This window comes from Tauraco erythrolophus, chromosome 6 (genome assembly GCF_009769465.1).
Source record: "Tauraco erythrolophus isolate bTauEry1 chromosome 6, bTauEry1.pri, whole genome shotgun sequence".
Lineage (NCBI taxonomy): Eukaryota > Metazoa > Chordata > Aves > Musophagiformes > Musophagidae > Tauraco > Tauraco erythrolophus.
Window position 1 is genome coordinate 54,960,340 of NC_141470.1, and position 24,160 is coordinate 54,984,499.

The 24,160-nt window shown below is 40.2% G+C and overlaps 1 protein-coding gene across 5 annotated transcripts in view; it reads right to left on the reverse strand.

The window, feature by feature from the left end:
• Window positions 1-24,160, reverse strand: part of CCDC88C (coiled-coil and HOOK domain protein 88C) — a 99,731-nt gene that overhangs the window by 74,057 nt on the left and 1,514 nt on the right. For all 5 annotated transcript variants that reach the window (XM_086614082.1, XM_086614081.1, XM_086614080.1 and 2 more), the window contains exon 3: window positions 17,203-17,311. In XM_086614082.1, the coding sequence (XP_086470208.1) occupies window positions 17,203-17,311 (109 nt within the window). The remainder of the gene's footprint in view (window positions 1-17,202; window positions 17,312-24,160) is intronic.

A 24,160-nucleotide genomic window follows, 5' to 3' on the forward strand; every position in this document is an offset into this window, starting at 1 on the left:
AGCCACTCACCAAAAGAAAGGCTGCAGTAAAACAAGTTTGCTCTTCAAACCTACAGGAATAGTTTACATTTAGAAGCTGGGTGTCTGAACTAATGGTCTTACTTATCAGTGCTCAGAAAACATGCAGCTCCCACTAATTTTAAAGAGAGAAACAGATGCTTACTATCTGGAGCAAATAATGAAAGAAAACCCAGCAGTTATAATACAGTACCTGAATCCAAGTCTAGATGCTCTGGCACCTCAGTAGCACTACCTGAACCCACCATTCCTCTAAATCTCAGCATAAGCCAATGTGTTTATCTCCACAACATTAAAACACATGGCAAATACACGTACTTGGTATTTAAGTTTCAATCTCCAAGTTAAGCAATTTCTGCTGACACTGTAAACATGCAGAAGATCTGCTAGGTCTCCAAAACTTACTACAGAACATTAACACACAGCAGCAAAATCCAGAATTTCCCCTGAGCTAATCTGCAGTCACTGGTGCCGCTTTCTTAGCAGCAATATAGAAACAGGCACAACCGAAACTGAAAATAAAAAGAGCGTTTGCTGCATTTCAGATTAGTAGATACATGATTCCTTGTGAATTTTGACTGAAAGTCATTCTCACGAGGTAGAGGCAACAGCCCCTTTGAAATTGGCTCAACACAATGCAAGCAGGAACTAAGCAAACTTCTTCAAACAGCTCTGCCAACACCATTCAGCTCCAAGCTGCAAAACTCCTTGTGTTTCAAACTCAGGGCCTCCTGTGAGCAGACTGCTGATTACACCAGGTTGTATAGCAGGTTTTTGATGCATGTGCAGGGCAGAAGAATGAGAATGAAACCTGCCCACCAGTCATACTAAATACAAGATTCCACACCAAAGAAAAGCACACTTTGCCCTCTATTCTTTCCCTTGCCCCCCATTAAAAAGAAAATATGTTGTAGTACGCTATACACATACTCAGTGTGCAGAACTCATGCAAGTATGACTGGACATGCTGCAATCACGAAAGAGAAATGGGAGACAGCACAATGCAAACACTATCTCCAAAGCAGAAGAGATGCGCAGTCAAAACAGCCAGAATGCCGAAATACATTGCTGAGGCACATTTAATCAGGCTCTTTATCCCCAGTTAAGCTTGTACACAGGAGAAAATTTGGAGCAGTCAAGGAAAGGGAACAAAAGCAATTCAACAGGCGCTTTTCATCCTGATTTTTATGAGAGGAGTCCAGAGGAATCAAACTTTTACAAGTTCCTGTGAAATTCTGATAGGGGAGGACCCCTGAGTATCTCTCCCAGCAAGGGAAGAGCAAGGGCTACCATACCAGGCAGCTGCTAGGTCAGCATACACCTTGCTCCATACACACACTCGTACCTACTGTTAGTACAAGCCATGGGAAAAAAGCAGGGTTTATGGAGGGCACGGGACCTACAGAAAGCTCTCCCCTGTTCCCAAAATAGTTGTTTCTATTTATTAATTTGAGCAAAGAGGCCTTTGCTGCCTAATCAAGTGCAGCCTCCTTGTTATCTTCTAGCATCACAGCTGTGAATCTTCTAATTGCATCTTTGGTAGGCAGAAGATGTGAAATCTTCATGAAAAGATGACACAAAAGGCTTCTCTGGTTGGTCATAAACATGAACATCAGAGTCTTTCCTCAGGGAATGGCCACTACAGAAATCAGATGTTCAGAATATATTTCTGCCCATATGGTTCAAAGTGATGAATAATGCACTTTGTAAAAGAAAGATGACAAAAACACAACACTGCAGTAAAGCACACATCATATTAAACAAATAACAGGTGGTGACTAAAAATGCATTTTTAATGAGCGCCTCTTTATGAATGCACACAATGCAAATTGGTTTCCACTGCTTTGTAACACCCCACTCCTCATTATGGATTAAATATATCTCAGTTATATAGAGCTAGACGTGTAATCTCTTCACTTTCTCTTTGGAAATTAAAAAAAAGTATTTAGCAACCAAACAACATGAACTTTAAATTCTGAACTCTTAATACTCAGATTCCTTAATTAACACTTTTTCACTAGGTAAATTTGTAATTAAACGTTAAAACATATACTTTGATGTGTGTTTTCAATGCATCTACCTCATCAAATGTGCCGTTCTTCACATGTGTACAACAAACTGAGAAAGAGGGCAGTCCAGTGGTTAATGCAGAAGACTGTGTTTGAATTCCTGGGTCCAGACAGGCATGAAATAGATCCACAACAGTTCTTCAAAGTGAAGTACTGCATGCCCAAGCTCTTCCCAAACCAGTCTGCATGAAATCCAGTGGCCAAGAATGAGACACTACTCCGTAGCAAGAGGTGTTCCTACACCATAGGGTATTAAAACATCGTAAGAACCATTTCACCAGGGTTACTTGTCTGACAAGAGAAAGCTAGAGAAATTATTATAGAATACTGATAACCAAGATATTTAGAAAGCAAAACTGGTTTAATGGACTGTTTCTGCAATAGAAGAAATCTCAAGCAGTTAATACAGCCAAGAAGTGTGACTTTCTGCTATCAGAGCTACAGCATAATAATGCATGTTATTCTGTCTCAGCAGAAGAGCCATATTATATCAAGGATTGCAGCAACAGTTTAAGTAGTTACTCAAGCCTGAAACTTCTTGCATGAAGGTCAGTGCTACAGAACATGAAAATAAATTTATTCATCCTCTCTCAAGTGCAGCTGTCTTGTTAATCTCAAAGATGACATATTCCTCATATATCAGTCACCACTTTAAAGCCTTGATTCATACAGAGACTAAGGAGCACATAGCAGGTTATTATTTCGGCAGGTTGCTTATTTCTACGAAGCATAATGCTCCCTGTAATTCTTAACTGCTTTCCCCCTGAGGGCATACAGCATATGTCTTGGGAACTGGAACAGACTTGCTCTGAATATCAAAGGAAAATTAATGATTTGTCATTAAAAAAGGTGAGAGGAAGTAGTTAAACTTTACCTCCTCCTAGTTGGTTATTTAGAAAAAAAAGATAATTTTTTAAAATGTCATTTTTCTCTTTTAATAGTTTAGATGATATGCTAAGAAAATAAACAAAAAAGGCTTGTCTCTGTAAACAGAAATTATTTCAGGCTACTGCATATCATATATATTACATATAATATTGTATTACATTAGTCAGCCTGGGAAGCCATCGAAGTTTGTGCTTAACAAGTGCCAGGAAACCAGTTCACTCCATTCATAATTTCTCTTTGATACAGCAGCAGCATGTGCCAAAGACGTGGAACTCAAAAAGGATCCGTATCACATGGAGCAGATGATGATTAAACAAACTGAGAGTGCTTAAACTGACACAAAAAAAACTCCCTCTCTCCCCATCCTCACAATAGTCAGTGCAGTAAGCAGATGTCAGTTAATGTTAAGAGGCAAATTCTGCCTTTTTATGAACACACAACTTCCCTGAGACCTTGAGATTTGCATCACAGAGTATAAAAATCTCTTTAGAAATCCTTTCTAAATTTAAAACTCGCGTGAGAAGCCAAGAATACCCCTCTAGTAGACTTTTCACAGCATCCAGCAAAAAGCACTACACTAATTCCAACATGGCATTTGAACACTTCTTTGCATATCGAGAGAAATTAAATTACATGTCTTATGATAGCCAGCTAGATACCAACAGTACGTAGTAAGATACACTAGTGTAATGAGCCTCAGAGTTTGTGTGAGTAAGAGCTGCCTCGTTGAAGAAGCTGACTGTGACTGCAGTTCCCAACCACCATACCTGGGGCAAAAAATAGCTTCTGCCACTGTGGATGGCCCTGTCAACTGCAGAAATTCAAGCCACCAAGTACAAGAGTAAAGTCTACTCAACGGGAGCTTCCTTTTGTATTGCAAACCGGCACGAGTCCAGAACAGACAGCAAACACTCCTCCGCAAGGTTCTGGTCTCTGAGGAAGTGTGGGTGTAAGCGTTCACACAGGAATGCGTTCAAACCAAGCTTACTGCATCCGATGAGAAGTCACCACTCCTGAGGCGGATTCTCTACTGCGTTATGTCACATGTCCTACACAGGGTGAACTGACTTGGAAACGCTTTAAGCCCACCACAGTTGCAGCATATCCAACAGATAGAAAGAACCAGTTCTTAGAACCCAGCACCCATCTGATAGAAGACACGTGCTCCAAGTTTCGGAAATTTGAGAAGCTGTACATATCAGTTCATATGGATTCATGCTTTAGGTAAGTCAAAGTTGCCATCAATATCAACAAATCTATCCGGCAATAATGCAGAAATTTCTAAGTTGTTGATGCAATAACTGCCATGAACCCAGCAAACAAGATCATATCTCAGATTTCCCCTTCTCCCAAGTAAATCTATCAACATCTAGAATGCAGGTATTCTGAGGCTAGGGTATTCAGTCTTTTCCTCTTTCAACTGTTCCATTTAATTTATTTCATATTCTTATCCTATTTCATAGAAGGCACACAGATGTGCTTTGATAGCACCCTTTCTTGTTTTGTAAAACTAGCTCTGCTCTCCTTTTCATACAAGTGTCCCAAACAAAACATCTCAGGCCAAGTCAAACGTTTCACTTGGTGCTTGGGAAGGTAGGAAGGGGAAAGAAGGATTTGGAAAAAAAAAAAAAAAATCATGGTTCTAGTTGAAAAGTGGAATAAGACAACAGTTAAAACAACAAAGAATTAAAAAATCCATACTATTTATTCATATCTGTTTTTTGTTACTGTAGAATCAAACCGATGTTTGAAATATCAAGCAACTATTGCATTAAACACCTTGGAAACATCTTACATCTAAACTGACTGCTAGGAAATATTTATCAGTATTTTTCTGCAGTTTCAGCTCTCGTCCTTTACATTCAAGTGCACTTTGTTATAACTCAGACTAACTTGACAGTACAACAAATCTCCATGGTGAGAAAGTTGTTACAGATATCTCCAGACTCGTACACTTGTCTCTTTCACAATTTGTTGGTACCACATTAAGCTGGAACTACTTCTTATCAACCCAGCAAAGAAAAAACAATGGTTGTGCCTACCCCAGCAAAAGAACACTGTGGTAGTCAACAACTCCCCTGCATTGGCACCAGCAGACAGAGCAGATAAACAGGGAAGAAATTGTAAGGTCACAGCATATACCTGCACAGTGCATTTACTTTTACCTAAAGAAAAAAAAAAAACACAATGCAAAGTCTAAAAAAGTAGTCTTTGATGTAAATTTTTGATACAGGGGTTTGGGTTTTTTGTCTGTTTGTTTCAGGTTTGGTTTTTTTTTTTTTAAACATGGCTTTGTTTTGGGATGAAAAACACAAAGATTGAGTATTACCCAGCCTTTTCTTTGCTCACGCAGATGTATCTTTCAGCAGCACCTCTCTACCAGTTACACAAACACAAAACACACAAATGGAGAACTGCAACACTATACACTCAAAATAAAAAAGATTATAATGAATTAAATCTAGGGCTATCCCAATAACCTCCTTTAGCATGCTGGTCAGCTAGCTGTTTTAGCAGCTCAGATTCAGCTGTGCAAAAGTATCAGACACAACCAGTAAGCTATATCCTCTGGTTTCATGTTGCTGTAGAAATTAATTAAAAACTGCCACATAAAAAGCTTATTTAAAACAAATGTGCTGAGTGCATCTGCTTGTCACATCCTTTGCATATTAAACATGGTTGGTGGAAGCACCAAGACTCCAGCATATTCTGAAGTTGGGAATTATATGCTACCTGACTGCAAAGTCTGCATGCTGGAAAAGTAGAGCCATTCAGTTCAGATTGTTAGAGAAACAACTGCTTCTTACTCTGTCAAACTCAGCTCTCTCATCTGAGTGCACCTCTCTTACTAGCAGGTTGGGCAGAGCATTCAAAACCTTCGAAACTAGATGTCCTGCTTAAGCTCAAGAGTGGGAAAGCAAGTGACGCTGAGTCCTTCTGCAGGTATTCAAACAGTTGCCATAAACACTGCAAAAATCTCTAAGTACTGATAAAGTGTGATAAATACCTTGACATTGGTAAAGGCTGCAATGTGCTGTCAAGGAGAAGAGCCAAAACAAACCATGATCTGGCAAACAGCTCTGGTTTCACAATATCCAAGGGTTTCAAAGCAAAACTGTTTAAAGACCCCACCATGCAAGATGCTCAGCATCTCAAGTTGCATCAAGTCACTCAGAGAAAGTCAGTGCCACTTCAAAATCATGTCCTATGCCATACAAAGAAAGTGCAATTGCAAGTTAACGGAGATGCTTTAAGAAACAAGAGGCCAAACTGCAGCTGCGCCTCAGAGAGAAGTCTTCAAGCAATAATAAGTGATTTGAAGTTTGAATCCCTCAACTGCATAGGATTTGGACCCAGCAATCTATAAAGAGAAAGGGCTATGTGAAAAAGGGAGATAAAAAAAAAACCAAAATCACTTTTCCAACCAAGATTTTGGCTCAGGATACAAAGGAAATCCATACTGGAAGAAACACAGGCCAGCTCAACCAAGAATTAAAACAGAGCACTCTGGTTTAGTTTCTTCTGCATGACTGGAAGCTGGGAGCTAGATTAAGTGCCAGAGCACTGAAGTGTAAGCAAGGCTTCTAATAATGGCAGCTTTTGTAGTCCTCTACTACAGACTCATTCTTTCTGCATGTAAAACTGTAAAGATACATCCACGTGTTGTTCAGATAAGCATTTGCCACAAACTTTGAAAGCAAAGACAAAACCTTCAATACTGACATATAGCTTTCTCATATTCAGGAAAACACAGAACACAGAGGGTGGGGTTTTTTTTTTGTTTGGTTAGGGTTTTTTTTTTCTCCTTTTTGAAAGATCAAAATTGAAGAAGACATTTATTACATTAAAAGGCAAATCCTTGTAGTTGAATTGCAGTTCTGCTTTGAAGTAACTAAAGTCTTGAAAGACTCCAGGTAACTCAAATAAGTAAATAGTCCATTTAGAAGTCTTGGGTTGGTTTAGGTTTGTTTCGGGTTTGGGTTTTGTTGTTGTTGTTTTGGGGTGGTTTTTGTTGGGATTTTTTTATTTTCTTTGGGGGGGGTTGTTGGGTTTTGGTGTTTGTTTGTTTTCCTTAAGTGAAGTAGGTTTTACTTTTAAAAGGTAACTAACTCTCAGGACTGATTCTGTTTCTTTGGAACCTGCATTTTGACCAACGAGCCTTTTAACACACATAGTAATTCTGTATTAAAATCAAAACTTAAAAAGAAATTCACCTCCTTCCAGTTTCTAGTGGTAAAAATGCTTATGCCTCTCATGGGACTCCACCCACTCAGCTTTACTGTAACACAGCTGCTCCAAAATAAACCAGGCATTAACCTCAGTACCACCCTCCCCTTTTCTTCTAATATACACTGCATGCCAAACAGGTCTTTACGATACAAATTTGATGCTGCACTCCCTTACAAATACCTTTCCAGTGGATATATTACACATGGGATCACCATTAAAAAAACAAAATTTTAATAATGGAAGAAAAAAAATGACGAACAAAATAAAAGAAAAAAAAGAAACAGCAACCAACTCTTTAAAGTGCCACAGGGAATTTACCTTTCTTCTTTTGCTTCTCAACCTTACAGCAAACTTAGATGTTTTTGACATCGGTTCTTTAACATCAGGAATATAAAGGTGACTTCTAGAGGAAGAACACCATCTATTGTAGTTTAGAAGTTTTAAAAATATTAATAGCTCACGAACTAATAATTTTCACAGACAGGAATATATTTAAACAGAATTCATACAATATTTTTCCTTTGTGCAAAGACCACAAGTCTTTTCTATCATCCCTCAAAGGCACAGATGTCTATTACTTAATCTTGATCACCTAAAAGGCACTAACGATGTCACTCTAAGTCTAAAAACCAAATTAAATCAACATCTAGAGACTTTTAATAATGCTAATTACAAAAGAGAACAGAGAGTGACAGCTCCACAGAGGCCATTTCAGTCTGCTGAGCAGATTTTTACTTAGGCACTTTTACTGGCCATATGAAGACTCACCAGAATCTAAATACTTAACTCTCCTTCAGCTCCATCTCTTAATAGGAAACAGGAGAGGCATCAGCTCACACACATCTTATATTCAAACAGTCCATCTAAACAGCTATGAAAACAGTCATTCTGCTTACTTAAAGTACAGTGCACACATTAATTTGGTGGTTTATTTGCTCTTTAATAGAAAATAAAGTTAGCTATTTTAAAAATCCTTCCTTTTAAAACCCAGTATGTTTGCAAGTGGGAGATGTATGCATCAGTGAGTGACAGCATTTCAATTTCTGTGCATTCATGAGCAGATGCCTTCCCTAATTTGTGTTGTGTAAAGTCCATACACTATGTAAAGAAATGCATCCCTTCCTGCGGTTTGTCTTCGGCAAAGAAGCTAGTACACTAAAACTTCCTCCTGGGTTTGTCGCTTCCTCATGTCCAGAGACCCACTCAGAAGGGTAAATCCCATCATTCTTAACCAGCGTAGGTGACTCCACAATGTCCACACACATTTCATGGCCCAAGTACCAAAAGTACTGGAGGTCAACATAAGCTTGAGCTGACCTTTACAATGCAAACTGCATTTTGTTTTCAGAAGTAAATACAACTCTGCATTTGGACACAACGCTCTATCCAAGATCTCCCACATGTTTCTGAGACTAATAACCACCCCTTCAAAACAACAGATAAGGACCACTTCAAAAGACATCGCAAATATCCATCTCAGATGAAAACACACTGTGGAAGAATTGCTTACAGGTCTAATAAGTTACTAAAAAAAGAAAAGCAGTGTATGAAAAAGTTAGAGTTCATTACAGACCTTTGTAACAAAAGCTAATTACCAGGCTGTTTGAGCAGAAAGCCTAGGCCAGCTGAGTCAGAGGCACAAAGAGACACCTTTGCTCATTCCACACCACAGGGTCACAGATGTCACTGGAACTGACAGGAACAAGCCTTGACACCAAGCCTTAATCTAGAGTCAGAGTTGTGCAAAAGCAAGACTGTGGACTGAATCCAGTGTGCCACAATACACCATGTGACAATGTCCTCAGTAAAAAGTCACACTGGATTAAACATTTTCACAGACAGAACACGCAAATAAAATAAGATAAATCACTTTCATTTGCTACCTGCCATTAAAAAGCAGAAATTATTTGCTTTAGGAACTAGTACACGGTGAAGAGGTTTGTTTTGCAATTATACTTTATACATTTGTGAAATTCGTCTTCTTGTCTCTTTAAAGACTTTTTAATGAAAATGACTAAATTACATGGAATTCATTACAGAAATACAAGCAATAAAGCTATCTAGCTTTCATTTATTATTATCGCAAAAATAAATCCCAAAGCTATTTTTAGCTACAAGTGGCATGTAGGCTATTTTCTAAATTACGCAAATTGGTAGGGTCTACAAAACTGTCTGAACAGTGACTTACATCTTAAACCTAACATACAAAAATACATACATAGTAGAAGACTGAAATACTCTGTGGCTTTAGCAGTGGTAATCACAGCAATAGTCTAGAAGATTAACATTAGGCCTCATCTTTCATTAAGAAAAGCCACACATGCTCTCTTTTTTTTTATTACCTTTTTAAGCCATATAAAGGATACAGTGCATGCATTCTGTAATTCAGACATCCCAAGAACTGTTTTCATTTAACACATCAGAGATTAATAAATACTGCTGTGTGGGAACCAAACAGCTGTTCCATATTGTAAAGTTTTTACAGGTCACTTCCATTTGCCTTCATATTTTAGGACACTGCTCCTCTCTTTCTTGGCTCAGTTTCTTCATTTTTCTGCACAAAGAATTCACATCCCTCTAGCTTATTAAGCAAAACAAAGACAGGACTACACAGACACATGCCAGCCTATTCTGCCCTTTCCCATGTTCTAGTTTCAGGAAATTACAGGCAATAAAGTAGTTTAAAAGCCAACCTATTCTCTTCCATCTGTTAGAGGTCACTATTTCATTCTGTATTGAAATGCATCTGGAGCCTCAGAAGAAAAAAGATAGGACTGTTGAAGCTCAGTCCATTAAACTTCCAGACATAATTCAATATATTAGTGAAATGTATCCTAGAATCACATCCAGTAATCTCAGTCAGGTGTCCGACAGCATGGTACTAGCCACTTGAGATAGTAGGTCTCACCAACCTGGGAACACTTTTCAAACTGACCTCTGCAGAAACTTACTTCAACTCCAGGGCAGAAGTGTTTCATTTGTCTAGTTCTTCCAGAATTGAGCAAGACAATTCTCACCAAAAAAAAGCATAGTAGTGATGAGCTATCTGTCTCAGCCTCTTTCTTACTCAAATGATAACAGGACATATGCAGAAAGACCATGATCTTTGAGATTGTTCTTATGTTCGTTTTGCTTGCAGCAGAGTGATACCACTATTTTCAGGCAAAGGGTTAAATCAGAGAATAGCATTGCTGATTTGGCATTTCCCAGAATGTCTGTGCCAAGGTCAGTTATTTCCTTGCCCTGTAGCCACCACGGCAGTAACTGAACGTCTTCACAGCATCAGTCTTACATGCAACCTTCATGTCTTATGATCATGCTACTGCAGAACAGGAAACCTAACTCAAAATATTTTGTCACTGCAGAACCAAGAAGGCCTTGTTAAGCTAAGTATTGCATAAATACATATAGACAGTCTGTGCCTGTAGCAAGTTTCAACTAATTAGATAAGTCACTCCTGAAGAACAGGAGTGGAAACAAATACAGAGCTAATAAGGTCCTACTCTAGGTTGTGCCTGTGGCAGAGTAGCAGTATCTCCCGAGTCCTAGCCCACTGCCTTACTGAAACACAGAGCATCTCTGCAATAGTACCTTACTACTATGTCACACCAACTTATTTATCGTACACTTGTAAAAAAAGACTAAGATACAGAGAGCTTCAGTGGCTGCTCATCATTGTTTCTACATGCAGCTGCAAGAACCTGTATGCTACCTTTGGCAGGTACAACACCACAATTCCCAATGGAGAAACAAAGCAGGAGACAGTACGCATATAGCCTGCTCAACTGTACGGGAAGGGGAGAGAACATACTCTTACGAATGCATGAGATGAGCAAAGTATTTGAATTAGAACTTACCTGTTGAAGTTTCTGGTATACTGCTTGAGAAAGTGGATATTCTCAATTAATAATCTTGGAATTTAAAACTCAAGATGAGGAAAGGTCCCCTTTAAGCCAAGCTGCTAAATTAAGATTTTCAGGGAACAGGAATCAAAGGAAAGCAGTGATGCAGGCATATTGTAGTTTAACACACCAAACAGACAAGGCTAGCAAAAAAGTAGTTTAGTTTTATCACCTAATTCAGTAAGTCATTGTGGGTACGAACTCCCTCAGAACAGAGGAATGCTTTTTGACTTCAAGGAGTGCACATTTATGTGCATTTCTAGCCTTTTGGTGTTTACTGTGCTAAGGACTGGATTACTAGCCCACTAGAATTAGCCTGCCTAGTAGGGAAATACTTCAAGTCACAGAAGAGGACATTGCTACTTCCAGAACTTTATTTATAGCTTGAGTACAGTTGCCAGTTCATAACTTGTGCCCAAATCTGGAGCTCCAAGTTTGAATTCCTCTTTGCGGTCCAGTCAAAAGCTCTAAACCTGACTCAATGCTTCAACCACAGAAGCAGGAGTTGTTCATTGATCTGGAAGCTGCTGGTATTGCAAGACCTTTGCTGACCTACCCAGAGAACCAGCTTTTGCCTCAGCCTGAAGACAAAATGGTCTCTCTTCTCCAGAGGCTAGAAACACAGCACCACCGCAGCCCCAGCACCAAACCACTCACAGTGACAGCCAAACTCACAGGCAGCAAACTCCCTTTAACACGTCCGATAAAAACCCTGCTGTTTGTACTTGTTTTACACAAATATAGAGCAGCCGAGTAAAAAGAGAAGGACACAGGACTGAAGAAATATGCGTTAAAAGTAAGGCATCCTTGCTTACCACTATGTCTGAGCCCAGCTAAGTGAGTTTAGGTGGGGAGGGTAGGATTTTTGGTGATACAGTCTCTAAAAATTCAGTGAGTAGTTTCATCTTTACTCCCTCACACCCTCACTTTAACATAAACGCTAAGAGTTTTGAGTTCTTACTGAAGCTGCCCAAGCCACACAGTTTCAGAACTACTTCATTTAAAAAAGCGTACTGAGAAGAGATTTCCAACCTATTTAGAAACATGAAGCAATCTGCTAGGTATTTAGTGCCCACAACTGCAGGAAATACAGGCAACAAACATACAGCCATGACCACATTGCAGCATTTCTTCCAACAGCACTTCTCATCCACACACTCCAGATGTAGCCATAATACCCATGCAGAGACTAGCCAAGCGATGATCACATTCTTTTTTTCTTCTCTGCATCAACCTTGATTTTTTCATGCAAATGGTGGGAATATTTGCTTGAGTGTGCAGTATTTAGTGTTGGAGTGATTACTGGCAGTTTTGAAGGTTAGGAAACTAGCTGACATCAACAGATCCTTTCGGATACTTAGGTTTTTTTATAAACTGGTATCAAAGTGATTTTTAGTTCCGTAGAAAAACCCTAAACACAAAGATTGACACATGAGCAGAAGAAGCACAGCAAAGCTTCCCCTGCCAGTCTGCCTTAGGCCTCTTCCAAAACTTATTGGTCTGAGCATATTCTCCAAATGTTGCAGACATCAGTGCAGCTGCTCTTACCCCGACAATTCAAATACCAGCACCTACAGGATCTAAATATCCTCTACAGCACAGCAAAGGGATAGGCTAACATCCCTCAGATTTTCTACCTTTCTTCTTCGTTCATCAGAAGTGACAGAACCAGCAGCAATAGTAGTTCTTGAACAGATTGTTGCAGCTTAAGGGGTTTTTTTTGTTCCTTTTCTTTTTGGTGGTTGTTTGTTCTTATTTTTAAAACATTACCAACAAACTCTGACAGAAACCGGGACAGTGCTACACCACTGTGAAGATAGTTGCCACAGCTGGGATTAATCATCATTTGGAAAAGAAGCACAAGGCCCAGGGAAATTAAGGCCATAAAAACTCACTGTCAACAAGGGTCAAGAGTGCTTATCTCAGTGAAGCATCATTCAGTCTTGCAGTACTCACACCTAAACTATTGTCAAGCTAATTTAATTGGACCAGTAGATAATCCTTAGCAGAGCTCACAACAGAAGCATTTCGAAGTGAAGGCAGAGCTCAGGGGTAGCAGGATAATTTAATCTATGTTGCACTGGGCTAGCCAGCATTACCTTAAGGACCAACATTCCCAACCATGTTCTCAACATAAGGTAGCAGACAACAGATGGAGGTCAACCTGTTTCATACACTCTGATGTACACTGGTTAGCTGTAATATGTGGTAAAGACTTCACCCTTTGAACAGGACGCACAACACCTGCACCAGTGAGAAGTGGATGAGCATCTTTTCTCCAATACACTCATTTCTGTTGACACTGTAAGCAATATCCTCGCTGCAGTTACAGACAGTAACCTGTAATTCTCTGTATTAAACTATTCCTTACAAAGCCATTTTGAATTCCAGTTTAAAAGACAGACAACTGTCTGAATTCATTCAGAGCAAGAGAAACACAAAACTCACATTATGAGCAGTGAACACATTCTGCTGTGCTCAGCCCTTTTCAAAGATATGGCACCAATTCCAGAAGTTTTATGACCAGCCATTTCTCCAGCGAACATTGCTGTAACAGTTATTAAATGCAAGTAATGACAGATGCTCTTGAACGCTCATGAAATCCCACAGCAAAATGAGTCATTTGCCTGGTTTCCAAAGAGGGACCTCACAAGCCAATAACAGATCTGCAAAGGTGCAACTGCTCAGCAAGCAGGTCATGCAGAGATGTTGCCTGCTACCACCAAGAAGAAATATTACATATCAGTTACAAAAAAAAAAAACAACACCAAAAGCTGCAGCAACCAATGCTGTCTCCCATTTTAAGAGTCTTGACACAATGTTTTTTTATGCAGCTAAGAGTTTTGAGAAGGCAACTCTTCAGAAGGTTGTTAATGAACAAATTCAGTTAGCAAACTTCTAAAAACGAGAAGTTATTTGAACTGGAAAGAGGCTTCTTCATTGCATTTAGCCCTCACCCCTCCCAATTTATGCCTGCTAAAGCACAGATAGGAACTCACCAAATGAAAGTCAAAATTCCACCAATAACCTGTTTTGTTCATAGTCATTCCCAGCACAGACCCTCAGCCTAAGAGGTCAAGAAAGCCCCAAAACTGTGGTGAATACCTGAATTCATCCATCCGGATTAGACCTGTCCTTGTTTTCTGAAGTAATATTACCTGTATTAATGAGAATTTTGTTTTAACAAAGAGATTAGCTATACAAATATATGAGAAATCAGATATTAGATACAGATATACTAGACAATTATATGGTCTGAAATGTCAACTCGCTTCTGAATATCAGAGTTAATTTTAGTAGCTGCTTATGTTGCCTTCCTCAGATACGGTTTACAGTACCACAGTTTATGTCATATCCTCAGTCACTCCTGTCCAGTTCAGAGAGGGGCAGGTATTCTTCCATACCCAGCAATCTCCTTCAGTAAAGCATGAGGTGGCACTTTCCACATTCTAGGAGATCTGGTTACCAAATTCAATAACTAAGCTGAAAACTTGACTTGGGTCCATTAAATGAAAGGGTAAGTAAAATGTCAAGGCCAACATTGTATTTTTAGAGCTTTGTTTCTCTTGAGGAAGCAGAAAATACATGTTCCTATTGTTTGCCAGGAACTTTTCCCTCCAACTTCTAGTCTGCAACTGAATTTGATTGTATGGTCTCAGTCAGTAAGTCACGCTACTCTCATTTTAACTTAAGCTAATGTATTAATACTACTTCAAACAATGATCACAACTTCAACCTAAAAAAAAAAAACGCTAACATTCAGGAGAGAAGAGGCCTAACAATATTTAATGTATTCCCTTTGGTTGCATGTTGAAAAAAAACTAGTAAAAGCTACTTATATCTGATCCTAAAACACAAGAAACCCTCCTAATATCTAACAGAGACATTAGTACAGATGTGACGTTACACTCAGCATTAATCACACAGAGCTCAGTTACAGCACAGGCAGCCTTAACTCCTCCAAGACTATGGGAAGTTGAAGGCTGCACATCACCACTCAAAAGGGAATCTCAGATTAGCATCAAGACCTTGCATTTGCCCTGAAGATGTGACTGTGACAAGGAGAAATACGTTTCTATATAATGTTATCACCACAAAAAAAACCGCTGATTTTGTTTTAAACTTTAATTGTACATTTTCAGGATCAAACGCAAAGAACAACCAGCTCTCATGACTGCTTTGTTTACATACAGTATACACAGTCTTAAGGCAGCAAGATTCATAGTACTTAATTTCTGGACTACAACAGGAATATTGCCGTTATGCCTGCTACTGCAAGCCTCAACTACTGTTTCCCACTGAAAACTCTGTGTCTTAAACTATTTTAGCTGTTGCTAGCTTTATTGGATTATGATTACACAGCTCACCAGCTAAGTCAGGACAACACCAAGCAACATTATCACATGATTCTGAATCACACTTCTCCTGAATCCGTTTTCTCTTCAGGTACTCTTAAAAGAGGTCAAATTAACAGCTCCAAGACAAAGAACTCACATGAAGAAAAAGTTTTAGAGTTTCAACATCTGAAGGACCAGACTCTCAGACTGTTGATCTTGCAGAGGAGAGGACAGAGGGAGAAAGACCAGTCCTGTCTTTGTCCTTAAACATGGTCCTTTTTCCTTGTAGACTCCATATACATCTACACTGTTCAGTGGGTAACAAGGCAAAAAAAACCCACTACTTTCAGCCTCTAGTTATGGCCAAATGGAATCTCCTCTTAGAAGTCACAAGTCTCAGCAATGACATCACACTGCATCAGCATCTCCAGTTCTCAACAATCAAGACACAGGTCAGCTGTCTTCAGAAATACATGATACTCTTCTACATCACCTCAAACCTGAGTTACACACTCAATTTTTCTAGCAGGCTGCTGGAACTTGCATGGATGAGTCATCCACCCCATCTGACTTATTCCAGAAGTCCCTCTCTTTTAGACTTCCCTAAGCAAGCCCAGAAGCAGAGCAGTGGCAATAACATGGAATAGCAATAGGCAAGCTCTGGAAGAGAATGGCATCAAAAGGCACTGCTGTAATTAATCATTACATCTCTTCTGTATTTTGAAGACAAAGCCAATACACAGTCTCCTCTATGTATGCACAGAAAAGATGAAGTCCAGGATGAGCACACTGACATCAACTCCTACAGTTTAGCTGTTTTGTCCATTATATGATTGAGACCCATATGCAGAGGAGCATTTTAACAGTCCTCAGTGGTTTCAGCCTGGTTTATACTACACAGCATTCAAATCTGGCAACAGACCTGTAAAAGGAAACAGTTACCCCTCTCACTAAGGGGTCTAAACATACACAGCAGTCTGTACACAGAAACTCTATTTAGAGTAACTGAATTCACTCTAATGGCTTTTCAGCAGCATCCAACATGCATCTAAGTCTGCAAAAGTGCTCAGCTGTCACCATCCTGGTTCTAGGGGAGCACTATTACCGCAGAGGAACACTGATGGTCAGTTCAAGGATGTCACCTAAGTAGTGCACCATTGTGAGAATTTGCAGTCATTCCTGCACTTAAGTCTCTTAGAGAAGGAGATGAGAAAAAACGCCTGCTTTAATATCTACGAACAGGTACACAGCATGAGAAATCTACCTTCAAGATAAGCACAAGTTTATTTTTCTGAATTAACAGTGTATCAATTTGAGGTTTATATTCTAGCATTAAAGGTATTTATTGATAACGATTTATTTGCTGGCACCCCCTTTAAGAGAATGGTACTTGTTTTAAACAAATTTTATGCTCAAAAACATTATTCCAATTTCAGCAAACCCCTTCACATACACACCTCACAATCCCACCACAAAAGAGCCTTTTTGTTACATGTATCTTCAAGTGCTATCGCAGCCTTCAAGCACAATTTCTTCTTTAAAAATAAGAAGGAGGCAGGGAAGCAGCCTTTGGCCACAAGGGATAGAGAAGGTGGCCATATTGTCATTTCATAAGGAAAGCATGGCTGAAAGTACTTTTACACAAACACAATTTCCTCTCCATTTCCTGTAGCAAGCTTCTTTTTGAGCCAGTCGCTGCATTAGCTGAAACATTATAGCAATCACCACAGATCAACAAGCAGAGAGCAGAAATCTCACCTGATAGTAAGTCTTAATGTTTCTGACTAAGATGGTCAGGTTTTGAACCCGAAGGTAAATATCATTATTTACATGCTTGTTGACGCGCTGGTTGGTTGGTCGAGGATCTCTATCAAAAGAGGAAAAAGAAAAGAAAGTATTAGTAGTTTAGTCAGTGCTAGGACTTAGCATCTCAATGACGCACCACCAGGAAAACCCTTAAAAACTTACTCGTTAAATGTGCCGACATAATTACACAGAATCCATATACATTGATTCATGATAGAATAAGCTCATTACCTTTGCATCTATGCATAACTTGAAATCTTCCTGCGCACCACAAAGTAACCTACTTTAGGTTAACTCACACAGCAATTCAGGGCAGCTTCCCTCCTTATTTATATCTCCCTGAAGCAAAGAGCATATTTAGTTTGTGCACACTAGATCAAAGCAGTTTCTGATAATAAGGGGTTTATCTTATTCAAACAAAGGGAACCCTAGGAAAGACTGCCTTAGCTTTGGAGTTTTCTGACAAGAGGGAGGGTGTTAACACTTGATCAACGATCACTGCACAAACTGCAAAAGCCAGGCATATTATACACTGAAACAAAGAGAAAAAGGAGCGCTGCACTTTTGTTATACTTGTATCATCTAACTAGATCTCTCTCATATACTCCGCGTCACAAAAAAACAGCTCTACTAGGCTTCGAGATATGAACAAAATATAAACACAGGTAGGCATATAAGCAAGACAGTGAAAAAGTTGGTAGAAAGATTTTATGGAAAGAATCCTCGAGTTTTTGTTTTATTTTCAAGGACGCAAATCAAAATTGTAGCTGAAATACTTTCCTTTCTAAAATAAAAAATAAAACAGGAAAAAGCAGCAAATAATCTAATATGAATGTGCACCTTCCCATTCTCTGTGTACACCCTAATATGTTGCAAAAAAAGGAAACTGAAAACCTTTATCTGCCAATAGAATAGATCAAAGCCTTGCATTTCTCCTCTAATAAAGACTCTTATCACCAAACTCCTACACAATCCAAACACCTGCCTCCCAGAGCTCTGCTTTGGCTGTTAATTAAGCCATTCACAGCTCTTCCAGGGCCAAACATTGAACCCAGGCGTTGACACGGAAATAAAAGAGGAACTGATCCAATATTTATTTTTAAAAATATATCTGCCAAAGTTTACATAAGTTTGTTAAAGAGCTTTTTCTTTCTCTTTTTTTTTTTTTTTTTAAATGCACAACCATCCCAAAGAACATCTCTAGAAAAAGTAGTGCTATGTGTATAAATATGACAGAATACATAGATATGCCAGAGATGAGAGAAAACTGACTTGGCAGCAGACAACATCAGACACAGCATTTATGTACCAGGGTTCAAGCAAACTGAAGTACAGATGACTGAAATCGCCACTGACATAAACTAGCAAGACCCTACACAGCCTTTACAGCAGCAAAGGATTCTGTATACTGATTGGCACTGTAATAAATTACAAAAAAAAAGAGAACAAAGAGAATAAACTGCAATACACTTTTAAAGTAAAATCTGTAGTAAGTACTCCATTTCACTGATGCTCAGATAGAGGAGTGCAGAAGCCATACCCATACACAGTTTGACAGTATGTGTCTTCAGCAACACAGCAAGTTGGAGAAGGGTAAACGGCACCTGGGCTTGAACTCAGAGAGTACCTTGCTTTCGGTACTCCCTGAGCAGACGCTGGATCCTGATGGAAGCTAGATGCTTAGCCTTTTTAAGCAAGGTCATGACAGCAAACCAGGAAGCTAAAAGGGAAAAAAACGTAAAGAGAAGCTGGCCAAACAGAAAGGTCAGCCTACAGTTCTTGTTTCCACATGAAAACTCATGTAGGCAGCACACTGCCATGCCACTGTCTGGCAGCGACCCAGGCCTACGGCCAGGAAGAAAAAGCTTTGACTGTACAGTGGAGCAATACTCCACGACCCTTCCCAAAACTGCACAAAAATCCACATGACGCACCCACCAGCCACAGCAAAGGAGAGGCAATCTCTTCAACAGCTGTAGGCAGTGTAACTGCCGGACTTGGATGAGGTTTTCAAAGGTGCGTAAGATGCAGAACAACTCCTCCTTCCACCTTTTGGCACAGTGGAGCGAGTCATCTGTTACAAGACCATAAGCATTGGCAGGACTGGGCCCTCAGAAGCAGTTTCGGAGCTTTTATCCTGTCATCTTAAGGGTAGTTGGTTGCCCCAAGAGCCCTTAATGCCACCAACCTCGGGGTCCTCTTAACCCAGAGCCCAGCCACAGCACACAGTGCCACACTGGCAGTCCTGCTGCCTCCTCCTCCTCACAGACAAGGAATTTGAAAGCTTTTCAGAAAACAGAATGTAGCTCAGAAAAACGATGGTTTGGATTTCTGAATATGTTGTGTAACCAACTTCATCCAGCACCTCAGCTCACTTCAGAGGGGACCCCTTGCACAAGACGTGAAAGTCCAGCACAGCCTACGCCATCAACTGCCACAGGGCTGACTGTCTCCACACAGAAAACTAAACCATTCCTTCTCAACAAGCAATATCCCATCTCTTCTTCATTTGTTACCATATTTTTTCCTAATCCTGGATGAGATGAGCTCAAATACTGACTACAGCTATTCTGGCTCCACAGCCGAGAAGTTGGAGGAGCTGCAGGAAGTCACTCTTGGAGGCTGTGGGAGGGTCCCAGAAAAAGAGAGATTTATTCTTTTCCATTTACCAGGTAAGCTCCGTTTTACCCAATTGAACTTGCAAAATATCTTTTGTCCTAATAAGCACGGAGATGGACACTCATAAGAATCATGGGTTCGAGGCACATGTTTACTCAGAAAGAATATCTTTGTTGCATTTTTCAAACATTTTCTGCGTCAGACCTCCTGCCTAGAAGAACCGTATCATTTTCTGCAAGGTCAGCTGGATCCCTCCTGCTGCCTCCTCCATGCCACTCACCCAGCTCCTGAGGCATCCCAGGGGACCTGGAAGAGCCAGGGAAGGGAGTAAATGGGCCTCCTGCTGCAGGAGCAGACCCCGGCCCGCCCGCTGCTCCCTCCCCAACAGGGAGCAGAGCGTCACCACCGCAGAACTGGGCAGCACCCCAAGGCTGAGCAGGCTGAGGTTACAGCGCTCAGGGAAGGAGCAAGCTGCCAGAAAACCCACAGCCACACGCACCTACCCGTCTCAAGAGAAGCGAAAGAAAAAGGCTAAAATCCTAGAGAGAGCGAGGTACTCAAAACACTACAACCCGAGCAGCCTGATCTACAGCAGTGAAAAGCAGGATGGGGAAGTAGAGTCCTCAAGGAAAAAAAAAAAAGCACCTGAGTAAGAGGCAAATTCTGCGTTTAAAGACACTTCTACCCTGAAGAAAACAGAGCTGTTGGTACCACACTCTGCACGTCATAGCACCTGTTTGGCTGGTGACACTTGTTTATCAAGAATTTTACAGAAAGAAAGTCTTTCCAAGGATCATATTGAAAATTAAAAAGATATTTTTTTTGCAACACTATCCAGGTAACCCAAACAAATTCCTGTCTGGATGTATCTGAAAAATCCCTGAATGCAACCACAACGAGATGCTTTATCAGTTCTTTGATGTTTGGTCTTTCCCTTACACACGAATATAATGAAAGCTACAATTCTCTTCTTCAAAAACCACCTACTCCTCAAGATCAAATAAGTTATCTAAATAAGACTGAGGCAGCATGTCTGAGGTGTGACTAAGGGAGGCACTTTGCAAACCATAAAAAACACCCAAGCCGAATAAACAGAAGGAAAGTTTTAAACCTCACTATATACCCAAACATTTTAAAGTCCTCCAGTTTGTACACCTTCATGACTTTTACAGGAGCACAGAGGAAAGGAAGGGCCAGGAGACAGAGGCCAACTGATGAGTTCAGCAGGTGCGAGCTAGCAGCACAAGTGCTTGAAGATGCAACTCCTTAAGCCACCAATTAATAAAAGTAAAAAAAAAAAAGTAGTAATTTCATTTTTAGAACTCAAAATGACAATCCCATCTGAGTAATTTCTGACAAGTAATTTTGATGAGTAAGGGGGAAGCCCACAAGCCAAGCCCAAGGGTTACGAGACACCAGAAGGAACTGGCTGTGCCCAGCATCCTGCAGCACTTGGCTCTGCAGGTAACTAGTTAACTGAACACACATCACTCTTAGACCAGTCTAAGTCTCCTGTCATCCAACTTTTTCCTCTATCATCAAGTGGGATACACCACTAAGGCTGGCAGGGTTTCTAAATTGCGTGGAAAATGGTAGAAAAATGCACCTCTAACTAAGATTTAAAGTTAAACAGAAGCATATCTTTAATCTTCCGGTATTGGTGCCATTTGCTACAAACCACAAGAACCAGGCACTCAACACGTGGCTGTTCCTGTCACATGGTCTAAATTAAAGACGACAGATTGACAGTACCATGACAGCTGCGATTCAAATGCAAAAACCTATTATTGTGCGTTTTTATTACATAGTTTTAATACAAGTAGTTTTATCAGCTGTATTCCTAATACACATTCTTGTCGGCTAAATGCTTTAACAGAAAAGCAGAGCGTACTAACAACTAGAAGAATTAGAACAAATCAATACGAAAACACTTATGTGCCTGCATGTGTAAACCCCCACACCATTTCTCAAATAAAACTTTTTATAAAAAGTTAAACAGGGCAAATATTTGCTTATGCTTGTAGGCATTATGCCACAGCTGCAACCGTAGCACTGAAGGCAGTCTATGCAGCCTGCGCCACGTGCTAGCTTCATACCAGGAAGTGACACACGAACATCTGAAAAAGTTTCTTCAAAATTTGTCTGCAGAGAAGCTCGTTAACCTGATACACATAAATCCACCAGAAACACAGAAGCTCAGGACACAGCAGTTCCACTTTCAAGATTAACAAGTATTTTGCATGCAGAGTATTCAGTATTCAGCCAGTACTGCAAGTCTGCAAATATCAACGTGTCCTTCATGCATGATCAGGTTGGGGTATACACTTCGACAGAACACAGGAAAAGGAAACCACTCATTTACAGCAAAATGACTCGAAAAAACATTTGACTTATTTTAAAATATAAGTGGGGAAACCAAACTCTGCTGTCCATCTCTTCCTATTAGATTTAGCTGGTTAAGAGGCTAGGCACCACTATAGAGAACCAAGCAATTCCCAGCTCTCTTTTAAAAAGGGTCTTGCTTTGTTAGTGGATCACCAGCAAAGCCTGACAGCTGGTTACCTACCAACCACATTGTGACCAGAATCTGCTGAAGCCCAGGCTGGGTTCCCTTCCTCCACCCTTGCACCATAGCTACATTTGGTGCACCTGAGCAAACTACATTTTATTCAGGGATAGCATTCCCAGGGGTAGTTCATTTCTGAAGAGGATGGAGCAAAGGCACAGCCCTATTTTCACCTCCTGTCATGCAGCCAGCAGGGATCTGGCAGGCAGGAGAAGTGATAGATGTCACATATCTCTCTGGTGACACAGCTGCCTTGCTGACACGAACTCACCACTTAAAAAACGTTGATACCACAACATCAAGCAGTTGGGATATTCTCCACCCACTCTAAGTTGTCAGACAGCACTTGGGCAAAATCCAACCTATTACAACAGAAACTAGAGGCTGACTGAACTCATACAGCCCACTCATGCCTCAAACAGCTAAAGTCTTACTTTCACTCAGCAATCTCCTCTCAACATATACCTCAGTTTCTTCACAGGTCCATCTGTCTTTTTGGCCATGGATTAAACTTAAAATCTACTTAGCTGCAGGACAAAAACGTTTTCTTTTTAATAATGAAATTCCCAAAAATTTGGCTTTTGAAATCTTCACCAAAAGAAACCTGTTGTTCTGCAGCAAAGTACTGCATCACACCTAGTGCTTAGATGCAAACTCATGTGCCTGTGTTATTTGTGTTCCAGGAAGCAAGCAAGCAAGCAAGCAGGATATTTAACCTCAAAAACTAAAAGCCAAATAATACATGAGTGAGGAAACAGCTACCCACATCGGGAGCCCAGCTCTCACTCTGCTACCCACTGCTCTCTGCATGTGTGCGCGTGCATGCACGCAACTGTGCTTTCAGGCAATCAACACTATCACAGCATGGCATATCAGATTTGTCAAAGGCCCTCATTAACACAATTTCAGCAGGAAGAAATCTCAAGCCAAGCACTGAAAGTCATCTTTAGGGACCATGACTTGAAAAACTGATGAGTAAGCATTTAAAAAAAAAAAAAACAAACAGAATTATTTTTCTATTCTGAAAGCTTTGCGAGGCAGAAATACATGTTGCAAGGCGCTCCTGATTTACAGGCAAGTAGTAATTGCATTGCAATATCTAAAGGTTAAGCCAGGAAAATTGAAGGTCTTAACACCTCTCCTGAGCACCTTGCTGGGTCACGATACATAAATACAACTATGATCCTTCCTAAGCTAAACAGTTTTGGGCTCTCAGAAGAAAGCTCTTAGATTCAAGCTCCTTAAATACCACTAGAAGCACTGCCAAAGCTGTCTGAAAGGCGAAAAAAAAAGCCCCGATTGTGTTTAATGGGATAGTTTCCTATTCCGCACTGCTTGTGCTTCCCTCACTTTCACTTTCTGCGACATTGCTGGCAGAGGTGTCTTTTGGAAGAAACAAACTTACTTTCCTGACTGCACAAGGCAAGCAAACATGCCAGGACATTTCTCACAAACGCATGATATCCAACAAAATGCCAACTAGTGTCACTGCACTCAGTCAGCTTATACGCTCACCTTCCTTATTTCAATGAGATTTTACTGTCCACTCCTTGTCCCCAGAGCGTTGTTAAGCTGCTCCATAGACTTTAACAGTTTTATGTCTCCTTAGACATATTTCAAGGACAACTACAAAATACTTGTTTACATACACCACCTGACAAAGCACTTCTAAAACACATCACTTGTAAGAATGCCAGTGATTCAAAAGTCACATAACTTCAGCCT